Source organism: Clinocottus analis, unplaced genomic scaffold, assembly GCF_023055335.1.
Source record: "Clinocottus analis isolate CAN_PGR_092001 unplaced genomic scaffold, fCliAna1.0.p SCAF_5, whole genome shotgun sequence".
NCBI classification, from domain to species: Eukaryota; Metazoa; Chordata; class Actinopteri; order Perciformes; family Cottidae; genus Clinocottus; species Clinocottus analis.
The window spans coordinates 7,151,152-7,174,910 of NW_027176207.1; the positions used below are offsets into that span (position 1 = coordinate 7,151,152).

General features: G+C 40.6%; 1 protein-coding gene across 2 annotated transcripts in view; it reads right to left on the reverse strand.

Moving 5' to 3' along the window:
- Nucleotides 1-19,237: 19,237 nt before the first annotated feature.
- Nucleotides 19,238-23,759, reverse strand: part of pcdh1a (protocadherin 1a) — a 90,861-nt gene continuing 86,339 nt past the window's right edge. For both annotated transcript variants that reach the window (XM_068601356.1, XM_068601354.1), the window contains exon 5: nt 19,238-23,258. In XM_068601356.1, the coding sequence (XP_068457457.1) occupies nt 22,888-23,258 (371 nt within the window). In that variant the 3' untranslated portion in view covers nt 19,238-22,887. The remainder of the gene's footprint in view (nt 23,259-23,759) is intronic.

Consider the following 23,759-nt stretch of genomic DNA (forward strand, 5'->3'; position numbering starts at 1 on the left):
AAGTTGTCTCAAGTCTGGTTCAACATCAAACGACCTCTTGTGTTGTTACCGTTATTACAATGGTGATGGTAATGATAGAAATAAATATTTAGCAAAAGTAATAATTGAAAAAAAAGGCTAATGACCTCATTTGTACACTAGTGGAGGAATCACAGTGGTTCATCAAATCATTTGTTTATAAACAATCAGCAGTTAATTATCATCTTCGGAATTGCCATTGCCGTATGTACACATTACACTTATTTTTCGATTGTATTTACAGTGTGTAATTCATAATTTTACACAATCAATACGATCATTTGGGAGGTTGGTTTGATTTACCTGCGATGATGTTCTTGCCCTGTTTTGTACATAAACAAGCTATGAACTCAGCTTGGACATAAGCTGATTATATCAGATACAAAGCAGCATGAGCGTTAATTTGAGTTAATTTTTTATTTCTTTCCACCTGATAATTTCAATGTTAGCTCTGTTTTTGGTGTCCAACAATTCCTGAGGGAAATACCTGTCTTCTTAGTTTCTAAATGCGTCACTATGTTCACCAATAGGGCAGGGCAACACAGAAAATAATTAGATATCACAATATATTTCACCAAATATCTTGTAGAGTTGACAATTGGTGCTTTGAAAAAAAATATTTCCACAATGAGATATCCGATACATAATCATCAGTCATGTGGATATAATTATGAGTAAATATGAATAGCGCTGTCTGTGATCTGTTATTTGTCTTGTCAGAGTCATTTTCCTTTCACCTGCGTTTAATATTCCATTTCATCATCCGAAACGCTTATCATATTGCTTATCAATACTATGTTTGCCCCACAGGTGGCAAACATAGCAACAAATCCAGTGGGGTTTAGAGCTTTTTGCCGACCATAATTATGCCATGAGAGTGGTGAGCGTTCGCCTTTACAGCAAAGTAATGGACAAGAAAACAAAACCAATAGTGCTGAGAAAATTATCTCTCTGAGCTGAGAGATGTTTCTCAGCAATGAAGGAAAGTGCTGTCTAGTGCTAATTCTCTTTCACGTTACACAGTCAAATGATCTAATATTCTTTTAACGATATTGATATTAGCCACTTTAATGTCCGGCTGACCATAAGTGCTGTCCGACGTCTGTGTTTGAAGTAGAGTCGGGTTACTTCACACAAATAAACTGGATGAGCCAGTATATTTGACACCAGCAGTTCCAACCAAACTCAATTCAGTAAATAAAGCCCTTATCAGCAAACTATCGCAGACCGAATGAGCCGAAGTGCCTTCCTCACTTGGGATTTCCTCTCAAATTAAATCTAAATAGTTTTGAGGGATTCCAATAGGACTGATTAATTATTGTAAAGTGAATGAATGTAGTCCTTATCTCCATAAGAAACCATTTGGGAATTCTCATAAGCTGAACGAATCATTATCTGTAAATAAAACATTGAAAATGAAAGGTTTAATAAACTTGTCTACTAAAAGAGAGCAATACAGTATAGGTACCAGTTGATCAATATTTATTTTCTCATGCAGGAGCACCATGAATGTATTTTCTCGGGGACTGCCTTATTAGGAGACACCTCCATCGCTGATTAACCAGCAGTTTGTATTCTTGACAGAGACTCTCAAAAGACCTCAAGGTATATCTGTCATATAGACCTCATATCTTCTTCACCAGAGACGTCAACCCCATCTCCAGTCAATATGTAAGCTACTACTGCATTTACGGAGCTGACTCATCCTGGCACGCTATCTCTCTGCTCCCGTGGCTCCATTCAACATTGTGCACGGTGTCTGTCACTCAACATAATTTCTCTCACTCTCACACTCCTCACTGCAAGAAAACTTTTATATACATTTAACTTTTATTTTTGGATTTCACATGTCTCATTTGGGCAGGAACTTGAAAGGGCTAACACAGTTAAGAGGACATAGACGCGCAAATTTTTTGGCACGAGAGCAATAAAAACGTTAATGCAGAGCTGCCAACTTTTCAATAATCCTTGAGTGAGATTTTGTTGACGGGGGAGCGACAACGAGAAATACGCGCCGAAGAGCTGTGTAGCGGGAGGGCGTGACTTAAGACGGACATGAGTGACAGTCTTGCTCAATGCGTGACACTTAAGAGCCCTGATACCTTAGTCTCTCTGCTCCTCCTGTATTTCTCCCGCGGCGGTGTCTTCTGTTGCTGACTTCGGGACTCTTTGGGGTATATAGGATGTCTATGCAGCGAATAGGTTTACAGATGCGCTCCTTATGCTGTGTTCACACCGAACGCGACAAAATTTGGTCGCGCAACCAGATCAAGTCAATGCACAGCTGCGTAGGAGCTACGTAGACGCGACTTTTCCGGCGAGCGACGCGACAGACGCGTTTGAGGCGTTTGAGGCGACACGAACAGCGAGTTTGCCGCGGCCAACGTTGTTGAATCAAACTTCTGCTGGTGATAGCAGCCGTCATTCAGACGCTGTTGTGGGACTACGGATAATAATATGAAGCCAGACACGATGGAGTTTGATGTTCTGACATATGTGGAATTCACACAACAAGTATAAAGCAGAACTAGTGGTTATTTCCATGGTGGATGACTGCTGGTTACCGTTGTAGTAAGCTAGAGGCAGTTCCTGGAGTCGGTGAAATTCAGCGAGCTGTGTGCAGCTGCAGATGGTGTTATGAACACAAACAGGAGGGCGTTTGGTATTCCCACGTTTTTGTGACTTCCACAACAATTATAAGGCAGAACTAGTGGTTATTTCTTCCATAGTTTGTAGCGTAAAAGATCGTTATTTTCCCGGAGAAAAGCGACAGAGATAAGCAATGCACCCTTTTTTTGTTGCGCGACACAACTGACACGGTAGACGCAACGTGAAAAATGTTGTCTCGTTTTGTGTGAACACAGCATATGCACCATCAATCGTCGGGGAGTTTGAAAAGGAACGAACGCGCCTCAGCCCAAAAATCGAAAAAAATTTTGCCGTGAGAAATTGGTTGTGTGGCGTGAGAGCGTGTGAAAACGTGCAAAAGCGTCTGTCACACGGCGAAACCGTGAGAGTTGGTAGCTCTGGTTAATGTCATAGCTGAAATCGCACACACATACAGACAGAGATGGAAAAAACAAGTCAAAAACCTCTAAACAAGAATTGGAGTTTAAGAAATTCTTGTGTACACACACACACAGTTTGGAGACAACTGCTATAAAACCTTTTGTGACAAACAGTATAGGGGAAGCTTCCATCTCTGTGTCATGTATTCATGGTTCCAAGCAAGCAAACAGATTTTCAAACGAAAACCCAGCAGTTGAAAACAGGAGCTTACCAGGGGGCTTTGGCATAGGCCAGATTTTCAAAATAAAAAAACCCAAACGCAAGAAAGACCTCATTGGGGCCCTAGAATAAGATGGATTTTCAAAGTATAAGCCCCAAAAGGTAACATGAGCTTATGACAGGCTTTATGGGCATTTTCAAAATAAGAACTCTGGTGACTTTTTTCTTTTCACACACACAGATAGCAAATCCTTCAAGTGCATGACAGTCTTTATGGGGTTTAGACCTCAGCTGATGGTTTAACCTTATTCCATCTCGACACTTATGCCACCTCAACTTCTTCTCCCTATACTGAAGCTCATATAAGGCTAAAATTTAACTAGATTCAACACATTCCTTGTTTTTTACACTACATTCTATTTTGCCTCTCCTTTCCCTTTGCTTTCATTCAGACTCTGCCTCTTCCTTCAGCTGCTCCTTCATACAAAGTTAAGCCAACAATGCAGTTTAGCTCCCAGACATTTATCCAGCAATGCTGTCCAGTTCCCAGCTATACATGAAGCAATGTACTCCAGCTTCTAGCTTTCCATACAACGCAGTCCCTCCGCAATATCCCCAGAAATTGCATTTTCTCGTCGCTTTCTCCCGCTCTCACACTAGAATATATGACCAAAACACAATGTTTCCACTGCATTAAATAAGTCTAAAGCCAATTAATAAAATCAGGCAGAAAATGGCTGCAGCACTGCACTTCTACTGCAATGTCCTTGAAACAAGTTGTAAACCACTGACTGCAGCACCAGAAATACATTTCTGATCACAGGACCAGAAGTAAACAGCTGACTACACAACTGGAAACAAACAAGCAGCAATGAGACCAGAAATAAACGACTGACCCACGGAGCTGGAACTAAACTGGTGATCACAGGAGAGTAGATAGATGACCAATTATCATGCGGTGAACAGGCAAAGCTCCAAGGGGTTTGACATCCGCAGGCTGTGTGCGTATCCCCCTCAACAAGCCGGTGCCCTTTCAGCAGCCTCTTAAAAGACTTGGTTGCTGTGAATTTGGTGTCTACACTGACTGTCCCTGAGGAGATGGGCCACCAGTTCCTCCTAAAGGTTACATTCTGTCACTTCAGGGTAGAGGGTTAGACATTTGAGGATTACAATCCACTAGTGATTACTGTATATGGCTTGTATGTGGACAGTGACAGACCAATACAAGGATTGGATAGAAAAGTGGGAATAAATACAATGCATATGATGTTGTAATATGCATAATCCTTTGGAAAGGGCATCAATATGTTTGTGTCGACTGCACTTTCGGGTTAAAGTGTACTGTAAAAAGTAAGCAAATAGAGGTTTTGAATAAATCCATGACATAGGCCTACACTTTGCTTCTATGTAATATTGATCCCGTCTGGAAGCACGTCAGCAGACATAGATAATCAATACATTTTGGACGGCGGTTGGTAAAAGGCTCAAAAACTGTTAAAGGCAGAGGCTCATAGTCTTTTTATCCAGCTTAAAATAACTGTATATAACAATATACAACATTAAAATGTGGCACTTTCAAACCATCATTGGATATTGAGTAAAATCATCAGTCTTTAAACAGTGCAGTGTGTTATTTATGAGATTGGTAAACGCTCACAGATTAATTTGCCAATGACACACCATAAAACGTAGCTGCAACCACACAACTTGAAGTTTCACGTGGAGATAATATGGCGTTAGGATGATGAGCCAATCAATTTTTTTGGTCAAGTGACAGTTGGCTCTGACTATTCAGCAAAGTCGATGCGCCACCGGCAAAACATCTCCGGCTCTTTCTATTTCACACAATATTCCACCGCCACCTCAAACTAGATACCCTCAGAGAAGAACGACAGAAAGAGACTAAAAGGAAGTACAACATCTCCCTCCTGGAAGACAGTGAACCGCAACCAATTATTCCATCACCTCGAGGCCTCTATGAAAGGTTGACGGATTGTATGAGACAGGTGATTAGTTTGGAGTGTCAGATGATTGGACTGTGAACTCTGCACTTAACTATTACAAGGACTAATGGAAGAAAAGCTAATGTGCCTCCGAAAAACTCCCTAACAAGCTTCCTTACTTTTTTAGTTAAACATGATGAAACCACCTCAAATGTTGAAACAGCTCTCTCTGTCAAATACCTAGAAAGCCTTTTACGTTACAGTCGATGCACCAGGCACGATGAGCAGTGAAGAAGGGATAACTATTGTACTTTAAATAAATTAGAGATTTTTTACATTAGATTGACACTAAAACTAGAATTTGAAGTTATAGAAGATGACTCTGATGCTATGAATTACTAAAGATTTTGCTAATTTGACTTAATATTTAATTACAAATCATGGCCTGTAAATTATAATAAGCCAAGACTATCTTCCAACAACACGCTGTAAAGCCCTCAGGCATTCCACACATAGCTCTTGTTTAACATTTCATTTGCTGTGAGATTTCATCTGTTCTTACAGATGACTTGATGCGTCATGCCATTTCACTTGTCGGTAAATCTTGAATCTTAATGAATGAACATGCTCTGATTCTGTGACCTATTTATGTTCTTTTTTTGTTTCCTCGCATTCCTTTTTTATTTTTATTTTTTTAGCAAAAGGCAATCATGCTCTATTTAGCATAATTTATGGATAATATTTGTTTTTATTTACCTTTGTTTAGTATTTATTGGTGTCTTGTTTATCCCCTCTTTTATACATCTCTTCTTGTTCAGGACAAACATGCATATTTCATGGCCCCTGTCTGCCCCTGTCTGCATTTACCCCTTGAATTTCCAAGGAGCCTATTCTGGACCTTTTGTGGTTCTTTACAGCAGGTCGTATTACTTGGAGCATTAAGTGCCACACATACCTCTTCCAATCCGTCCTCCAATCATTTAAGTTTGCTTTCCGTTCCAATCTCGAGCTGGTTTGAACTAGGTAACATCAGTCTCAAAAATGTTTTTCCCCTGTAATTGCGCTTGACAAACAGCCTGCTGGCCCGAGTAACTGTTTATTGACTCGTCTCTCTACAGATTGCTGCTGCTCCTCGGGGTGCAGTGCCACCGTAGTCGTTTGAGAGGCATAAGGTGCTGGTCTGCACCCATTCCCACTCAGGTGCCACAGTGTGTAAATGTAATGATCGATTTCAAATTTGTGAAGTGCTGCTAGGAATGCCGTCGGTTACATAAACTGTCCCATAACCCCAGAATCCAAACTTCTCCCCCTGCAGCTTTTCAATGGGCAAGATGCTATTTGCTCTCTCGTTGCTCACATATATGATGTCCCTCTGGCAGCACCAGCAGCTAAAAAAAGATCTAATGAAATGATGAAGAGAATGGGGTATTTGTGTGTGCATATGATTGATATGTTTATTCATGTTTTTGGACACATATTCACATTTAAGTCAAAATTCAGGTCTCAGTAAAACGGTGTGCATTTTATAACACCGTGTGCATGTTTATAATTGATTTTGCTCGGGTTCTAGCAGTACATCTAAAATTCAAGTGGGCACTTGAGAGAAAAAAGGAAAATCCCATCATGACCTCCAATGTCGAGAACCTTTATTGGTTATTGCGGAGAGTAGTAGATATTGTAAATGCCCAGCTTAAGTTGTTAATGGAAATGAGCATGAGAGAAGGGTAAAACTGCTAATGTACTTTCGACATCTGAAGACATCTATGTATATGCCGAATGCATCTTAGACAAACGCAAACTGTGTTAATTCCATTTGGACCTGTACTTGTGGCTTATTAGATTAGTGCTTAAATGTCATGTTTGTCAGGTTTATAGATGTAAATGGAAAGTATTAAAATGTATCATTTAAGGCTACAAAGGAGTACCGAACAAGCTCTCCCTTGCGAGCAGAGAGTTTGGTACAGAATGTGAGTCGGATATTATCTAATACGCATCGCTTCTGGTCTGCATGGCATTGAGTGTGTGGGTGGTTTACATTAAACTGAATGAATATTTGGTGCTACAGTCAGCCTAGAGAGTATTTGGATAACAAAATACTGTTTGATATTGCGGCTCCATTGTCTCTCTACTTCATATGTTCAATGAGATGATGCTAATGAGGTTAGTTGGTTTTAATTTTAGAGTGTCTTCAGATTCATATTAATATTCAATGAAGCACGTGGCCCGTTCTTTTTGTATTCCACTGTTAAGAGTCATTATGTGCGCGCGGTGCCTGGAGATACAAGTGCCTCTCAGTGAACAAGGGGCTTATTGTGAACAGAGGCCAGCAGCACTGAAGCACCGCTCACCTGTTCAGCCCGACAGCCAACTCGGCTCTGCTCCGGCCTGCCAAGCTACACTACAACCAGCTGGTGGCAATCTTCAATTACAACACCTGAGCCGCATTAACTCGTCAACCTCAACTCTGAAAGCCAGCAGGTGCATGAGTGAGAGGTGCAGAGGGCCTGCTGGTACCTGTGGACAAGCCTTGGCCCATGTCAAAGGAAATAAAAGATATTTTATTAATTTGCTGCAGTGTAGATTTCTCTTCCCTTTATGTGGGGATTTTGGTGTATAATGGAGCTACAGGTATCTGTACCAAGGGAGACTTGGTTAGCATGAGAGCTTCAAAGAAAATACAAGATCATGTTTATGCTGAGCACTTTATTAAAACTGTTCCCATTAAACCATTCATGACATTGTAATTTGAAGTTTATGGTGTACTGATAATTCTTACATATTGTAGTTTCCATTTAAGGAACATTGTGCAACATTTAGGGTGATCCATTGGCAGAAATTGAATTTAATATTAAGTATGTTTTCTTTAGTGTATATTAAGAATTGTAGTCTTTTCGTGACCTTAGAATGAGCCGTGTGTATCTACGTACACTTTACGGAGGCTGCCATGTTTCTACAGTAGCCAAGAATGGACAAACCAAACACTAGGGCCGTTCACAAGAGAGAGAGAGCCGAGATTTCATGTGGAAGTGGTGTTGAAAGGATCATTGTGTGTGGAGAAAATCTTTCAGATGAGCAGTCACATATTACGTACCACTTTCAACAACAGCCAAAGATTAATTCCCATTAGAATGATGTGAAAAGCAACACACTTGGGATTTTTTCACAGCTGAATAATTGCACAAGAAAATTTCTGACTTGTTATCTGACCAATTACTTTTGACATAATTAAATGTAGCCAGCCACTCTGTACTGCAGAGATGTTTGTTTTTATATATATAAATATATATATATATATATTGATATCCTTGATTAAAGTAGACCTTCTGTTCTTTCACCACAAAGTCGTTCTGTCTTTTACTTGTAAAACAAATCATTACAACAAACCAAAATTCAATCTCACTCAGTGCCTTCGCATCATAACAAGCCCTCAATCTCGGCGGCAGTGCGCCTCATTGTTTGAATTAATTCTGAAACCCTCTCCGCCATTGGCTGTATTGAGAGACAACGATTTACTTAGGTGAAGATATTAGCACTGAAATGTATTTGCTCATATTTCCATAGAGGAACAGAGCGAAAGCTACTTTTGAGGAATGACTGGAATTGTTAAACGGTTTACGGCTGTGCAGCAGATTTTGCTTGCAGTAAATCTGTATTCAGTTGATGATAAATTAATTTAGTTAATTCATAGTTTGTCAACCTCTAACAAACAATCAGGCTGATTTGATCATTGTTAAGAAAGTTGCTTCGATACGGTTTGTATAATAAACTCTGCATGCATCCTTAAACTGTTCTAAAATCAGTAGTCACGCTTGACCTGACTCCATTCGAGGGCTCGTCCCTCGATTACAAAAGGTCTGCTGATGTAGAAAGATAGCTTGTTGGTAATTCAGTAATGACAGAGCGTGTGCTCAGGTGGTACGTAATAGTGTTATATGAAGGATGCACAGACTCAGTTGGGGGAGAGGTTGCACTGATTGCTTTCAGTGCAGGTTGGTGCACAGAGAGTATGTTCTTTAACCCCCCCCCCCTCCCACACACACACACACACACACTTTTTAGTATGTGCGAAAGCAACCGACGGGCAAGATTAAATTAATGATGATGTTGCATATGAAACATACCAAGTGCACTTCTCGAGTACTTATTCACTTAGAGCAAATGTCCTGTAATGATGATTCACTTACATTTACTTCATCAATTTTAATGCTGTAATAACATCGTCAGTTAATCAAAGTAAAAATGTCGGGCAGTAATATAAATTGCTGAGTGTGATCAGACTTAAAGACTTGTAGCCGTCATTCCTTCCACTTATATTTCTGATATTAATCATTTATATAGAAATGGCCTTGAACGGATGAGCAAAAAAAAAAAGAGTTTCGTTCTCTGGTACTTGAAATTGTAGTGCACACACAAGGATGCAGATTTGGATTGATCACTCAGGCATTTTTCTCCGGCTGTGAAATAACCGTGACAATGTCTGGAACATTGTTTTGCTTTTTCGAGCACAGAGCAAGCTTGAAAAAGCATCGGAGTAACAAGGCATTGTCTGATCCGTGTTGCATTTGTATTCACGTAACTAAAAGACATGCATTTTGAAGTCATTCATCGGTATGGGAACCATAGAGCAGACTTTTAGAAGCATAGCTCCCAGGTGCATGTTGTATTATATAGAGAGCAGATGCAGTTTGAAGAAACATTGCGGTTTGAAAGTGTGTAATTGGAGACTGCATTTCCAGACAGCCATCCTTGCCGCTGGTTTTATTCTAATTGCCAGCAGCAACGCACTTAATGAAGCGAGTGGTGAAGAGTGTGGGTAAAAGAGTGAGAGTGACCAGGTTTCCACGGCAACAGCAGCGGTAGCCGAGTAGTGTTTTCATCTTAAGGAAAGGGCTACAGGAGAGCAGTGATTCCCTGCAGTGCTTCCTGGAGCTCTAAAAGAAACTATATTTATACAGTAATACATATATTGGTGGTAATGCTACAAAATGTAGCTGAGAAATGTATGCAAACCTGTAGAGCGAGGCCTCTGCAACCCACAAGAGGAACTATTTCCCACCAACCCGCAGAATCAGACGTGTTTGGGCCCCTGCTGAAGCACAATAGTGCACTGCCTTTAAAAGCTATTGGAGGACAGCTTTGCAAAGATCTGAACATCTGAAGGCCAGTTTTAAGGAATCCAGAGGTTGTCCTTTTGCACTATTTCAACCACAGGGGCCATCAATGGATCATCATTGGCCATGCAGTACAGTTGTGCAGACTGACGCGATTGCTGCGGCAACATATCATCTTTGGCGCTCTCCAGCCTTAGGTCACGTTCAGGTTTGGTTATTTTCAAATACCATTTTGAAGCAAATCGCTCTCCCTTACTTTTTGCCAATGGTCTGCATCTATGTGTGTCATGTGTTCCAAGTAGGACACACTATGCCCAGCAGGAAAAAAGAGAGGCAGAGCGTAGCCGATGTGTTGTATTAGCCTAACGGTCAGTAATGGATGAAATAAAGCAACAATGTAGCTAAATGGAGTGTCTCAAAATCCCCAATGATTCAGGGAAGGCTTCTTTACTGTAGGAACATCATGACCTCGCATGATTGACTATGTATTAGGATTTTATAGTTTTACGTGGATTTCTGTCTGCTTTAATCCACAAAAAATGACATTTTATTGTATTTTTTTGCCACTTCCTTTCTGATTCTCAGAGGATTGTATAAATCCATAATCCATAGTCCATAAATCGTTTGGCACGACACTACTGAGTTTAAGATGCTTCTCATAGTAGTAGTGCAACAGGTCATGTGGCTGTCAACCTCTGAAGAGATTCCACAGATGCATGCAGGTCGTTGAATAGGTCATAGCATTTGAACTGTCAATCATTTGACAATCCGTCCATCTTTCACCTCATCATTTTGTTTTTAGCTGTTGATGGAAAAAAACACATTTCTTCATCATTCTTGAGTTTAATGCTTATTTTTTTTAATTTAGTTTTAGTGTCATGTTTTAGGCTGGAAAAAAAGGTCATCAATAAATATTCTTCATCATAGTTTCTCCTGATGAAATTGACATCATACAGATTTATTGATAAGCCTGAGTTTGACATTCACACTTGACATTCACTCTTTAAAACAAGCTCAAATGTTAGCACAGTTGATGCCAACCTACTGTACTACAATGTTTAAAAAAAGAAGATCCGTAAAACTGAATTATAAGTCAGGCTGCACATGAGATATGTACAGAGTGATTGATTCAATTTAACGTCTTCAATTCATCATCTTCCTGGCCCATCTTTATTGCATTGTCAATTACCACATGGTCTCGGGTCTCTCTTGTCCAATTCTATGTGACTCCCCTGAATAGCAAAACACTTCCATGAGTCAAAAAGCAGATAATAACCATAATACTGAGACAGCATATCCCTCAAGTAAGAGGGTCTCCAGCAGAACATAGACATATTAATAATTGATAGACAGAAAGCCAGGCCTACATGGCAATTCTGTGAAGCCCAGCGCCTGCCATCGGAGAAATTTCCAGCAGCAAATAGGTCTTGAAGGTGCCAGTTATGTCATCTTTCACTACAACAGTAAAGTGAAATGCCGAGCAAGTCTAATAGAGTAATAAATTAAAAATTGGAGCCCCTTACCCTGGAGTTAAAATTCAATGGAGAGCAGAAATGTTGTAAAACCTCAGTACCAATCTAACCAGTATTACAGAGGCAACAACATATCTGCCAATTCTAATTACACAATTTAAAAATTAGCTGACAAAAGCCTTTAAAACTTGGGTAACTTGGTAACAGTTAAGCCTTTGAGCAAGTAGCCCAACACATGCCAGCACACTACTTAACCTCTTGTATGATATAGAACTGCATCCTCAGTCTACCACTCTCTTCCTGCAGTTCGGCATACAACAACTTGAATTGGGGTGGATGATGAATGCACAGCAGGGGTCCAGGTTATGTCCAGGGTTACATGCTATTGATAATATTGGCTTCTTCTCACTCCCTGTGAGGCAGGGTGGGCTCAAACTAGCAGCAAGTTAAGCACAGCATCAGAGCTGATAAACTTAGTAAAGTAACTCATGCAGTTTTCTTTTACAAGATATCAATTGGAAGAGCGCCTTGGAGTGCACAATAGTGTCTCCTTAATCTCTAGAGATTCTTAAAACTCCACTTTGCTGTTTGGAGTGAGAGCGAGGCAAACTAATGATGTGAGCTGAGCTTTCTTTTAGTGACTATTATTAGTGAGTTCACATACGTGAATAAGGAAGAAAGTAACAGTGGATGATAGAGTTGTCCCAACAGCACATACAGAGACTACAAAGAGCAACTTAAGATGCAAATGTTGTATATTTTGTATAGTGGAAATGACCGAGAATATTGTACTGAAGTAAAATATAGATGTATCTGTTTCACTCTCACAGTGAGGGAGTTGAGAGACATTCATTGTTGGCCTCTGCCATACTTCAGGAGATGTCCTCCAAAGTTGATAAAAGCAACATGATTATTTATTCTTTTAGATTGTTGGAATTCTGGGTTTAACAGTTCTGTAATATTGTTTTTGAAGCATTGGTGGCATTTTATGGAGGACCTGATCAATGCCAATTGCGTGATATCTAGTTCTAGCATTGTAATCATATTTAACAATCTTTTCAAAATAATTGTTCTTGAAGTAAAAATTCATTTTTTTTATTTAACATTACGGTCAATTCAAATTCTTATCTCCTCAGTTTATTATTATTTTCCTCTGTGGGGTTGTAGCACAAGCATTTTCAGTTCCAGGTTTCAATATATTGAATACTTCAAATTATTTTTGTGAGATGAGAAATTATTTTCTTCCTGTATTACTGTTGTTGCAGTTCCCCTAAGTACTGCTGGCGAGTTGTTCGAGAAAATCATTTATGTCTATGAAGGATGCCCACTTACCTGAAGAAGCTGTCAAAGTGTGGATCTCTGAGGAGGGAAACATTACAATGCCATCTGGGAGTCTGGAAGTTATTGGAGAACTAAGGAGATGGGGGCATGGTCATTATTACAATTGAAGGGATCGGTGTATCAGTGATGTCCTGTAAAACTGACTTGCTCGTGAGGGGAAAGTCAATGCTGGAGAATGAGTGAGTGAAGTGGCAGTGAGAAATATGAATATTCATCTGCTGTTGGATTATTCATACGCCAACTGTCGCTAAGTCCTAACTCCGCCATGTACTGGTTCATTGTCTCAGTGGATTGCAATTTCCTGCTAGTTGCTGTGGATCGGTCTATTGTTGGGTTAAGAACTTGTGTTCAAATCTCCTTCAGTGATGATTTTAAAATCTCTGAAAAGGATGTGAATAAAATCCGGTCATCCATGTTCAGTCCAAAAATATTTGCAGTGCTGTTGATTGGTGTGTTAATGACAATGAATATGCCCTCTGCATCCGCAATGGGTGTATTCCCGTGACTGTTATCTATAGTTGTTGAAGCTTTAAGTGCGAGTTCCTTGAAGTAGGCAATAGGTGTTACGTTTCCTTAACTGGATAAATATCATATTTCAGCATGGGAGCCAATCCCACGTATGTTCCATCTTAGGAATTTAAGTGGGGCAATGATTGAGGGTGTTTGGGATGACACGTCCTGGTGAGTATTTGCCATGAGTAATATGTGTCTGTGTCTGATTATGCAGGCTTATTATGTTGAATGTAAGTGTGTGTGTGTGTGTGTGTGTGTGTGTGTGTGTGTGTGTGTGTGTGTGTGTGTGAGGTTTAACAGTTCTTACTTTAACATGCTGTCAGCTATTATTATAATGTCAGCTGAGAGCAACAGACAGAATACCAGCAACTAAAAGCGAATCAACATATACAGCAACTATGGAAGCCCATTTAAGCACAAAAAAAAGTCTGCTCCCTTTCACTCCACAAGCACCTCACTCGCTCACAGCAACACAGGTCATGAGATCTTAACTGGCCTTCTGTAAATTTCAGATTGTACTCTGACTTTAGGTCTACACAGGTATAGAACATATCTTCATCACATGGAAAATCATTGAACACACTCTTCAAGGCAGATTTAAAACTTCTCCAGGTCCACAGGGTGCAAAAAAACTCTGCCTCCGTACACCGAGGGACTGCATGCAGAAAGTGTTTACAGGAAGAAGTTATGGTTAAGATCGGTTGTTGCAATTACTGGGTTCAGGAGGTCAGTAAAGGTGTCATGACCTGGATAGCTGTGAAACTATCATCATAGCTACCTATGTCAGAGCTACTAACTCACGGTTTCCCCGTGTGACACACACTTTTGCATGTTTTCACACGCACTCAACCAACACAACCAACTTTTCTCGGCAAAAAATAGTTCTGATTTTGGGCCGAGGCGCGTTCGTTCCTTTTCAAACTCCCAGACGATAGATGGCGCTAATGAGGGCATCTGTAAACCTATTTGCTGCATAGACATTCTATTTACCCCAAAGAGTCCTGAAGTTAGCAGCAGAAGAAGATTGGAACTGGAGCTGTCCGGCGTTGCGTATTTGTCGTCGTCGCTTGAGACTCACTGTTGTTCTTCATTCTCTATTTAAATCAGCAGTCTCCAACCCCCGGTCCGCGGGTCAGTTGGTACCGGGCCACACAGAAAGAATGAATGAATTTTAAAAAAAGTTAATTTTAAAAAAAAAGTTTTATTTTGAAAAAAGAAAAAAAAGTTTTATTTTGAAAAAGGACCGGGTACATCCATATGTGCGTCTGAGTCTCTTGACACAGATGCACGGAGACCTCGAAAACAAAATTTAACAGTCTGCTTCAACTCTGCCGGTATTCTGGTCTAAAATCAAGGCAGAATATCCTGAGATTGCCAAAAAAGCTCTGAAACCTGCTTCCATTACCAACATCATGTCTTTGTGAAGCGGGATTTAAGATAAGCAGATCATGACAACAGAAACAATACTTTTTAATATTCAACCCGATTCTGGGGCATCATTCCTATTGAGAGTCTGTGGAGTCGGCAACCAGACTCTGGCCGACGTGTTTTTTCTGGCGTGCCGGTGCTGGGCCCGGTTAGTTTCGATTACGGCCCTGTGACGGAAATGTTGGCCGCCGGAATCGAGCCAGTGTGTTCTGCTTGATTCTGGGGCGTCACTCATGCCAAGTTGGCAACGGAATCCCCAACCGGACACGGGCCGACGTCTTTCTCGGGCGTGCCGGACTCAAGCCGGATAAGTTATAGTTAAGCAGTAGACATTAAGTAGTGGACATAAAGGTCTAAGTTACGGAGTAGACCGCGTATAAAGTACACACGTCGAGTGTCTCTCATCACCCTGACCCCGCTCCTTGCAGAGAAACCAGCTCAAGGCTCCCACTAATTCAGCATAATGGTGAGTTGTATATGTATGCACTTTATAATTGCTTTATGCCGGTCGTATCATTTTTTTACGTCATATTACGTCATATTTTATTGCCCACACCGTGAAGACCGGTCTGTGAAATTATTGACTAACACGAAATTGGTTCGTGGCGCAAAAAAGGTTGTGGATCGCTGATTTAAATGGTATTGTGCTAACACACTTTCCACCACAAAGCGCCTGTCTAAACAACAGAGGACAACACGGTGCATAGTTACAATATGTGTGTTACTTTACAACACACTGCATTAGCGTTAGCATGACATCACAGCTGTGATGACACCACTTCTTGTTTTATGTGGAGTCTGTGGTACCCCTTTTGAGAAACACAACACAACAACAGCTACATTTAAAGCAATGCTATTATTTGTTGAGCTAAAACATCAACAGTTACGCTTGCATAGTTTGCATGGTTAGACCAGCGAGGGGATTTTTAAGCTCATAATTTCAACTTTTCTTTCTCATAATAATGATTTTTTTAAATTATTTTCATTTATTTCTGTGGCGGAATTGGGCTTCAATAGGAAAGGTAGATGACCATAGATACACATTTGAAGGGTTGCTGTTCACATGAGAGGCTGCCTTGTCATAGGCACTGTAGGCGTAATGTAAGAGAAGCCAGTCTGAGGTATTGTGGTCACAGTAAAGCTTTCCTTCAATGTATAATCTGTACAGAATCAAATTTGAGTGTTGGTTGTTTAATCGGCCATTTTCTTGATGCGGGAACGAGTCATTAAGTCCATATTCAGTACCTTTCAGTTCCTTTCTTTTTGTTTTTTTGAGTTTGACGTTTTGTGACAAGCAAATCCTGTCCATTACTGACATATTTAAGGACACTGACGTCAGTTATGGGTTGTCAGCAGATCGCTTGTGTCTGTGGATGACATCTTCTGCTTGTTTGGGATGAATGAAGTTTTGCGGTGGAGTGACAAAAGTACAGTATGTTATGTACCCTATTTCCTTCAATATCCGTCATAAGTGTTGGTTGTATATCGGAACACTGAAATGTCCTAATTGTTCTCAAAAGTTTAACAGTTATAAATTGTTCGAAAAAAGGTTAATCTCAATGCGCAATCAGCTTGAATTCGGTGACAGGGTGCTACCATGATCGATTTTACCTGTGTGTTAGTTCTTGCAATGCTCACTGACGTGTCCTGTCAATATATTCATCTGATGAACTGATGTTTTGGCTTGGTGTCATGGTTGCTGTTGTGTGTGAGTAATGCAACAGATCTGCTGGTATAAGGCAGACTTTTTAAGTGCACCTGTTCAATCTAATTCATCCAAATATACTTCCAATACACTTTTTTTTAGAGGTATTGCTTAAACAATTTTTAGGCTGTAATTAGTGCAACCCAGTGACTAAAGGGCTTCATAATTGTCCAGCACTGCAAATCCCCTCCTTCCAAATAGGTAGGGGTTGGCTAGAGTCTCTCAAGTCCAGGGTGGTCCACTCGGGTGCTTTTCACGACAGAAAAACATGCATCATAATTATGCCCCGCACTTGCCGATCATATTATGTGAAAGAACAGGTGCGCACCTCTTTGTTCGCTACGCTGTCAGAAAGGTAAGGGTGCTGGGCGACGGCATTTGGCAGACCTGTGTGGAGGAGCTCGAGGTCAGCATCCTCCTAGGTCCCTTTTTAATGTCGGTGACCTATGCGCTGTTATTTCCGGCTGGCCTATCCTCACATTTCTACGTAACTGGATCTAATGTTGAGCTGAATGTGATGTTGCATTTGGCGTGTATTCACTTCGTATTGAAAATCTTAACTAGATCCAATTTACTGTGATGAGCCTTTTTCTTTGTGAAACCATTTTATACCCAATGTCACTTCATTCCACTGTTCACCGAGATAATGCAAAACAATTGACAGAAATCTTTATGTAACAAAGACATACATTGACTGGAGTCTTATCCATAATGCTTACTGGCAGCCATGGCTGAGGACAATGTGCTTAATGAGTGTAGATTAACAGGCTTATACAAGGGATATTGTTGCCTTTATCTATGTTCAGAAGAATAAATACCGTTAACTCTATGTATATATACGTCAGTTCTGTGAGACATTCCCGTGGTTTCAGGGTGCCTATAGCATATATTTGATCTTTGAACCACATATAGTGTAGGTACAGTAGGCTGATCCAATGTTACAGGGCAGTGAAAGGAATTTCAAGGTCCTCAGTGCTGCATATCCAGCACCTTTGAACTATCTCTCCCTGCATGGCTGCAGGGATGGAAGTAGGTGGATCCACCACCTAAAAAATCTCAACAGCTATCAGGTGGGATTGCCCTGCCATTTTGTACCATGACATTCATGTGTCCAAAAGATGGATTCTCGTGACATTGACTATCACCTGATTTTTTTCCTCTGGTGGCACCAGTTCCTGCAAGTGAAATCTTTTGGCATTTGGTCAAGATATTCATCGTCGGTTGTGAACCCTGCTGATCCTCTCACTTTTGATCTAGCAAAATCGTCGAATCAAAATGTACTTTTGTCTTATACTTTGGTTTTTGAGCAATTCATGTACAGAACAAAACTACAGGTGTGTATATATACTGTATTTATTTCATCTTTCTGGTTCATTCTTCACGTCTTTGCTCACCCAACACTAGATCTATCTCAAAATCACACAAGTGATTCGACATGATGACCTTCCTGCTTGTACTACCTCTTGTCATCTTCACACTGGATTTTGAAAGTGACCATGAGATTTAGGTAGTGTCCCTCTGTCTGACTTTAACCTTGACTGATACATCTTTTGGGGTTTAAGAAATGCCATTTTGATAATCTTAGAGGACAAGGTATTTCGTGCCATTTTTATACCCCAAGTGCAAAATCCCTTCTCCTGCAGAAACTGCAAGCAGCCATAAGTAAAAGGCATAATGGCATAAGGCGCTATATTCTCTTTAATCAGGGGAAAGAGAAGATACTGAAGGACATAATTACTAAAGAGTGACTCAAGACCCGGTCTTGGGTATTGTTTGTGAAAGAGGACTAGAATTGCTTAATCGCTCATGTTACATTACGGTAGTTCACACATTATTAAATAATATACTATCAGTGCAACAATGATTAAGTCAATTAAGTTCACAGCTTATGCGCTAATGATCAAACACAGAAGAAATGCATTGAGCGTGAACATCAGACATAGAAAGAGTTTTGCTTTCACTAAATGCCTCGAACCGTGGATCATTGTCCATTAAATACATTCTATTGTCCCTTTTAAGAAAAGGCTCACAGACATATCAAAATAACATCACAAGACAGTAGTCGTGTAAGCCTAGCACTAAATGTGTAGCAATGGGCAGCTCATCAATGCTTTAAAGAACTGTTCCGTATTAAGCTAAGTGCATGATGGGGCTGTGTACTTCTGGCACATTGTCTGTCAGGTTGAAGTAGTGAACACAGGTCCTGTGACTCTCCTACTTCAAGCTGTGGGATGCTTTCCTCTCTACATTCTGGGGTTTCCCAACTGAGAAATGAGGCGCTGGTCCACACATGACAAGAATACTAGTTCTTCTTAATGAGCTTGGGTCCTAGAGTGAAACACATTATACACAATGTAGCTCCAAGGCTGCAAAACCTCTTATAAAAATGTAACAGCCAAATCCTTGTTTAACACTCAAAAGCGATGAATAATAATAGAAGGCAAAGAAAACACTGACAACATTCACTTTTTCCCTGAAGTGATTTTATTACAAAGTTCATGAGGACTTACAGTATTACAAGAGAATTTGTCAACATGCGAAAACAGAACGAAGCAGAACACAGGAGTTTAACAAACTGGTAAGATAAGACAATCCACTGTTCACGATAAACATAAAAACTGATTAAGTCCTCTGGAGGTGGGAGCCGGTGAATGACTACAGTGCAGGCATAGAACGGCCACATTCACACTGACTCAGCAAAGGTCAATCCATCCAAGGCAAGATGTGCACATCTCAAGAAAACATGTTACAATTTTTATATGCCATCGGCTTTTCTCAGAACTTTTAGAAAGCTTCACTTGTATGTACATAAAACTGTACAAAAACATGGCATCACGAGCATTTTATCCTATATAAATATACCAACAATTAGGATAACAACTAGATTCTCTCTCTCGTAAAGACATATTTTCAAGGCAATTGTCTTTGTTCTAGATATGAACTGTGAGAAAACGTGAAATGTTCAGTTAATTTCGGTTCCTTTTGGGAGAGGGACTTTTTGAATATGAACCAGCACTGACATTTCAGAAAGTAAAAGAAAAGAATAAAGAGTAAACAGTTTCTACCAATTATCTTTGGAATTCATGCTAAAATCACTGCCTGCCTGACAGCAGACCCAAGGTTGTGGAGATCTATGTACATGACACCACCAAAAGTTTTTTTTTGTCTTTTTTTTTTTTTACGCACAACCAGTCAAGAGTCTTTGATTAGTAAGAAAAAAATCCCTTGCCATTTTCAGTACAGTAATTTGTCCATCTGTCCACAGAAATGATCACCATACAATACACACTACAGAGAGGCAAAAGATACTCAAGTGAATTCAACATTAAATCAATGTTAGGTACAAATTAAACATTATTCCACATACTTTTGAGTGTATCTAGGTGCTTCATGATGTCCTCGTACTATAATCAAGGAAAACCATTCTGTGTTTGAGAGAAGTAAACACAGTTCATTCAGCATGAGTTCAAAAGAAAGGTCAAACCTGGTGATAAATTGTTCCAGGGGTGAGTAGCAGGAGGTCATTTTTGGCTGGAGTGAAAGAGTCCAACTCATTAAAAAAAGGGCATGGGGTGGGGGTATAGGAGCAGGCTTGATCTCATTATTTTGCAGAGGACTTAAATCAAACTCCTGTCATTCCGTTCAGAGCAACAACAGATGATCACGACTTATCTGCTCAGAGTTACCCAATTTATTTCACGTATTGGTGATCAAAGAGACAAATCCAAAGATACCAGATTCACGAAAGCGATAAATGTACTTAGGCTGCAATCTGGCTAGATTTAACCTCAGATGAGATAAATCTGATGCAAAGCAGTTGTGAATCTGAATCAAGTCAAAGCGTTTCAATAGATAAAGTTGTGATTGAGGCTATGTGCCATTGGTTTCGTCACTCATTGCGAGCTTTCTCACTTGTCATTAATTCCAGGTCAGTGATCCTACCCACTGCTTTGAGTGCGTGAGGCGGCTAGCCACAGCTCTGAGAGGGGCGCTTGGAGGGGCGCGTGGGGGTTTAATCACAGTGTATCATGGCTGTTGTTTGAATTTTATTTCAGTCGCTAAATGGCTTTGAAAACGGCATAATGTGCTTTCTCCCCCTCAAGGCAGGATAATCACCCACCTTATTTAATCATGGCCATGTCCAGTAATTTCCATATGTTTTCAGTTTAATTATTTTAAACGCAGTTTCCAATGGCAGCATGATGAGGTAAGTGCTGATAAAAATACCCCTTTTAACTGATTGTAGCTCTGCGGGTGAATTTGCATTATCTGGTGAATGCCTTGTCCTGAGGGTGTGCTCACACATGCCCTAGCTCAGGACTCATTACTCACCCTAATTAGGAAATGTCCATTCAAGGCTCTTCTACTCTTACTCAGACACACAATCTCACTATGGAAATACTCTGCCGGGGTGAAAAGTATCTACAAATCTAATCAAATCAATGATCAAAAATCAAAGACACCGGCCAGCTCTGCAATGTTGTAAGGCAGGCTAGTGTTGTCATCATTAACACCCAATTACGGACTAAAACACTGTGTCCTTCAGACATATCCTTCAGATTCACTTGGAAATTCTTTGTAAAGATAAATGAAGCCCACGGGCATGCCCTAATTTTTGATTCTCTGTTCAATAGCCAGATGAGGAAAAATACCTAATAATTTATTAAGCATGTTGTCCTCAATAGAGGGGAAATCATAATTAGCAGGAGTTGCAGTCGTATCGGAACCTATGTTTATACTCAACAATAATCTGCATTTGCAGATATTGATCACTGGCACGAAATTATATATTTCTCCAAAATCCCCCTCATGCTTGACAATAACACCCCAATTGTCTTAAATTGCATCTATTCAATATAACTTCAAGGTCCACACTGTGTCCCCCTCTGAAGAAGTTTCTATCGAGTGAGACCTGCGACTTCAAAAAAAAAGGAAGGCGATACTCTCGACCCGATATTAACTTCTGCGCATGCTCAATATCTCCCATGGTTATCCTCACTCAAGTGCCCTTTTAATATAAATACCTCTTTATGCATCCATTAAATCTACAGATGTTCCTTTAGATCATGAAAGGGAGAGGGCTATGAGCTTCAGGGTTGTGAGAGCCCGTCTGATTGTCATGACACAGAGGAGCTTTTCAAACTGGTCCACTGGTGTGATTTCATCAACAGAGTGTCTCACAAGGTTTTATATGAGAACGCCAATCAGAATGTGCCTCGCGATTGCTCTGCATTTGGTCATTGTTACTCCGGGGTACTGTGGCCAAGTCAACCGTTTTCATGATGAACCATAGGTCAGAGTGTTGGGACTCAGTGGCGCATGATGTCAGTTTAAATGTTGGCACATGGCTTTCTCCACCAGTGGCAGAGCTCTACAGGGAGCGGAGGTAAAGGCCATTCTACTATGATTAGGGGTCGGAGATGTGTGTGTGTGTGTGTGTGTGTGTGTGTGTAATTGTGAAGAGCGGATAAATGCCTTCCACAAAATCTGTAGCTCCACTTCTGGACAAGGTTTCAATCAAGTTTAAACAGCAGCAGCAACAAAAAGCTCAATATGTAAAAATTCTGAGGCCTTTTTTTTCTTTTTTCTTTATCTTATGCCAGACAAAAATATATGTAGAACACACCATTGAAATGTATTTACAGCACTGTACATTAAGATAGACCGTTTCATTTGATTGTTAGTCGAAAGTGTTATGCCTTCTGATAGGGCCTGACTAGCTGTCTATTAAATTATATCTAATAATGGCACAAGAGCACTGATCACAACTTTCAAATTCAAGAGATCACTTCACAGAATGGGACTTGGCTAACTACAACAATAATTAGTCACTACTAAAGTAGCAATTACCATCTGCATTTCCTTTTTATCTGTTAGAATCGTATCCTTCAGGATTTTGTATAAATAAATGAGTGAGTGCATCAATTAACTTTGTGGAATTCTCAATAAATATGCTAATAAATTAATAATTTAAGAAGGAAATGACAAAAAGCAAGTGTTCATGCCAGTGGTTGAATGAGTCACAGCCTATTGTTACCTACAAAACGGGCATTGGCTTTAGCATGTGGACAGCCTGTTTCTCCTCCTGAAGTGGGTGTATCTCTCCTTTATTCAGATGACAATATTCCTCACAGGTAGATTTCTCTTTTTGGAGTGTGGGCAGAAGGGGAGGTGGGCGGGAACTCCGAGGCTACGCTCAGGGGCATCTCCTCTAAGGGGCAGTCCTGACCGGCGTCGTGACCGCTGTTGGAATAGGCACTGCGGGAGGGCGGAAGGCGCGACCGGTGTTCCTCGCCACCCAGCCTGGCGCTCCCGTTAGCCAGGCGACCCAGGCTCCCTCTCTCCTGGTAAGGCACGAAGGTGGAGAGCTTCGGGGGGTTCCTGGTCTTGCGTACAGGGGATGGATGCCCGGGCATCCAGCAGGCGTCCGAGTGGCCCAATTCACTGCACTCGGTTGTACAGTTTCCGGTCATTGCCACATCAGGGAGGGAGCGGATATCTGAGGAAAGAAGAGAGAAAACTGCAACATTAGAGAAAGCTTTTACAGTGATCAACATTAACATTTATAAAAAATTAAATTGTAAAAAGGGATTTGTGAACAGAAATGGTGTCATCCGAAACACGCCAGGGCCCCCCCGCCCCCGTCCTTGATGTCTTTGCAGCTGTTGCTAAGCAGTCAGCAGCAGTTGCTATGTAGCTGTTGCTATGCACTGTGTAATGATCACTACTGTGTGTGTAGTCCACTCGCTGATGTGATGCATTCGGGAGATGGCATCCTGTGTCTAAGTCGTTTAGAAGTATCCAACTGCAGTTTGTCTGGTATGTTTTGTCATAAATCACTGTATTGTTAACACGTTCAATACAGTAAATGTATTGACCTCTGTACTGTGCAATTTGTATGCTGTAAATGATGCTTCCCATATGAGTCAACATTAAAAAAGACATAAAGAAATACGACGGACACACATGCTGCAGACAGTGTTCGGTTAAAAGGGCGATG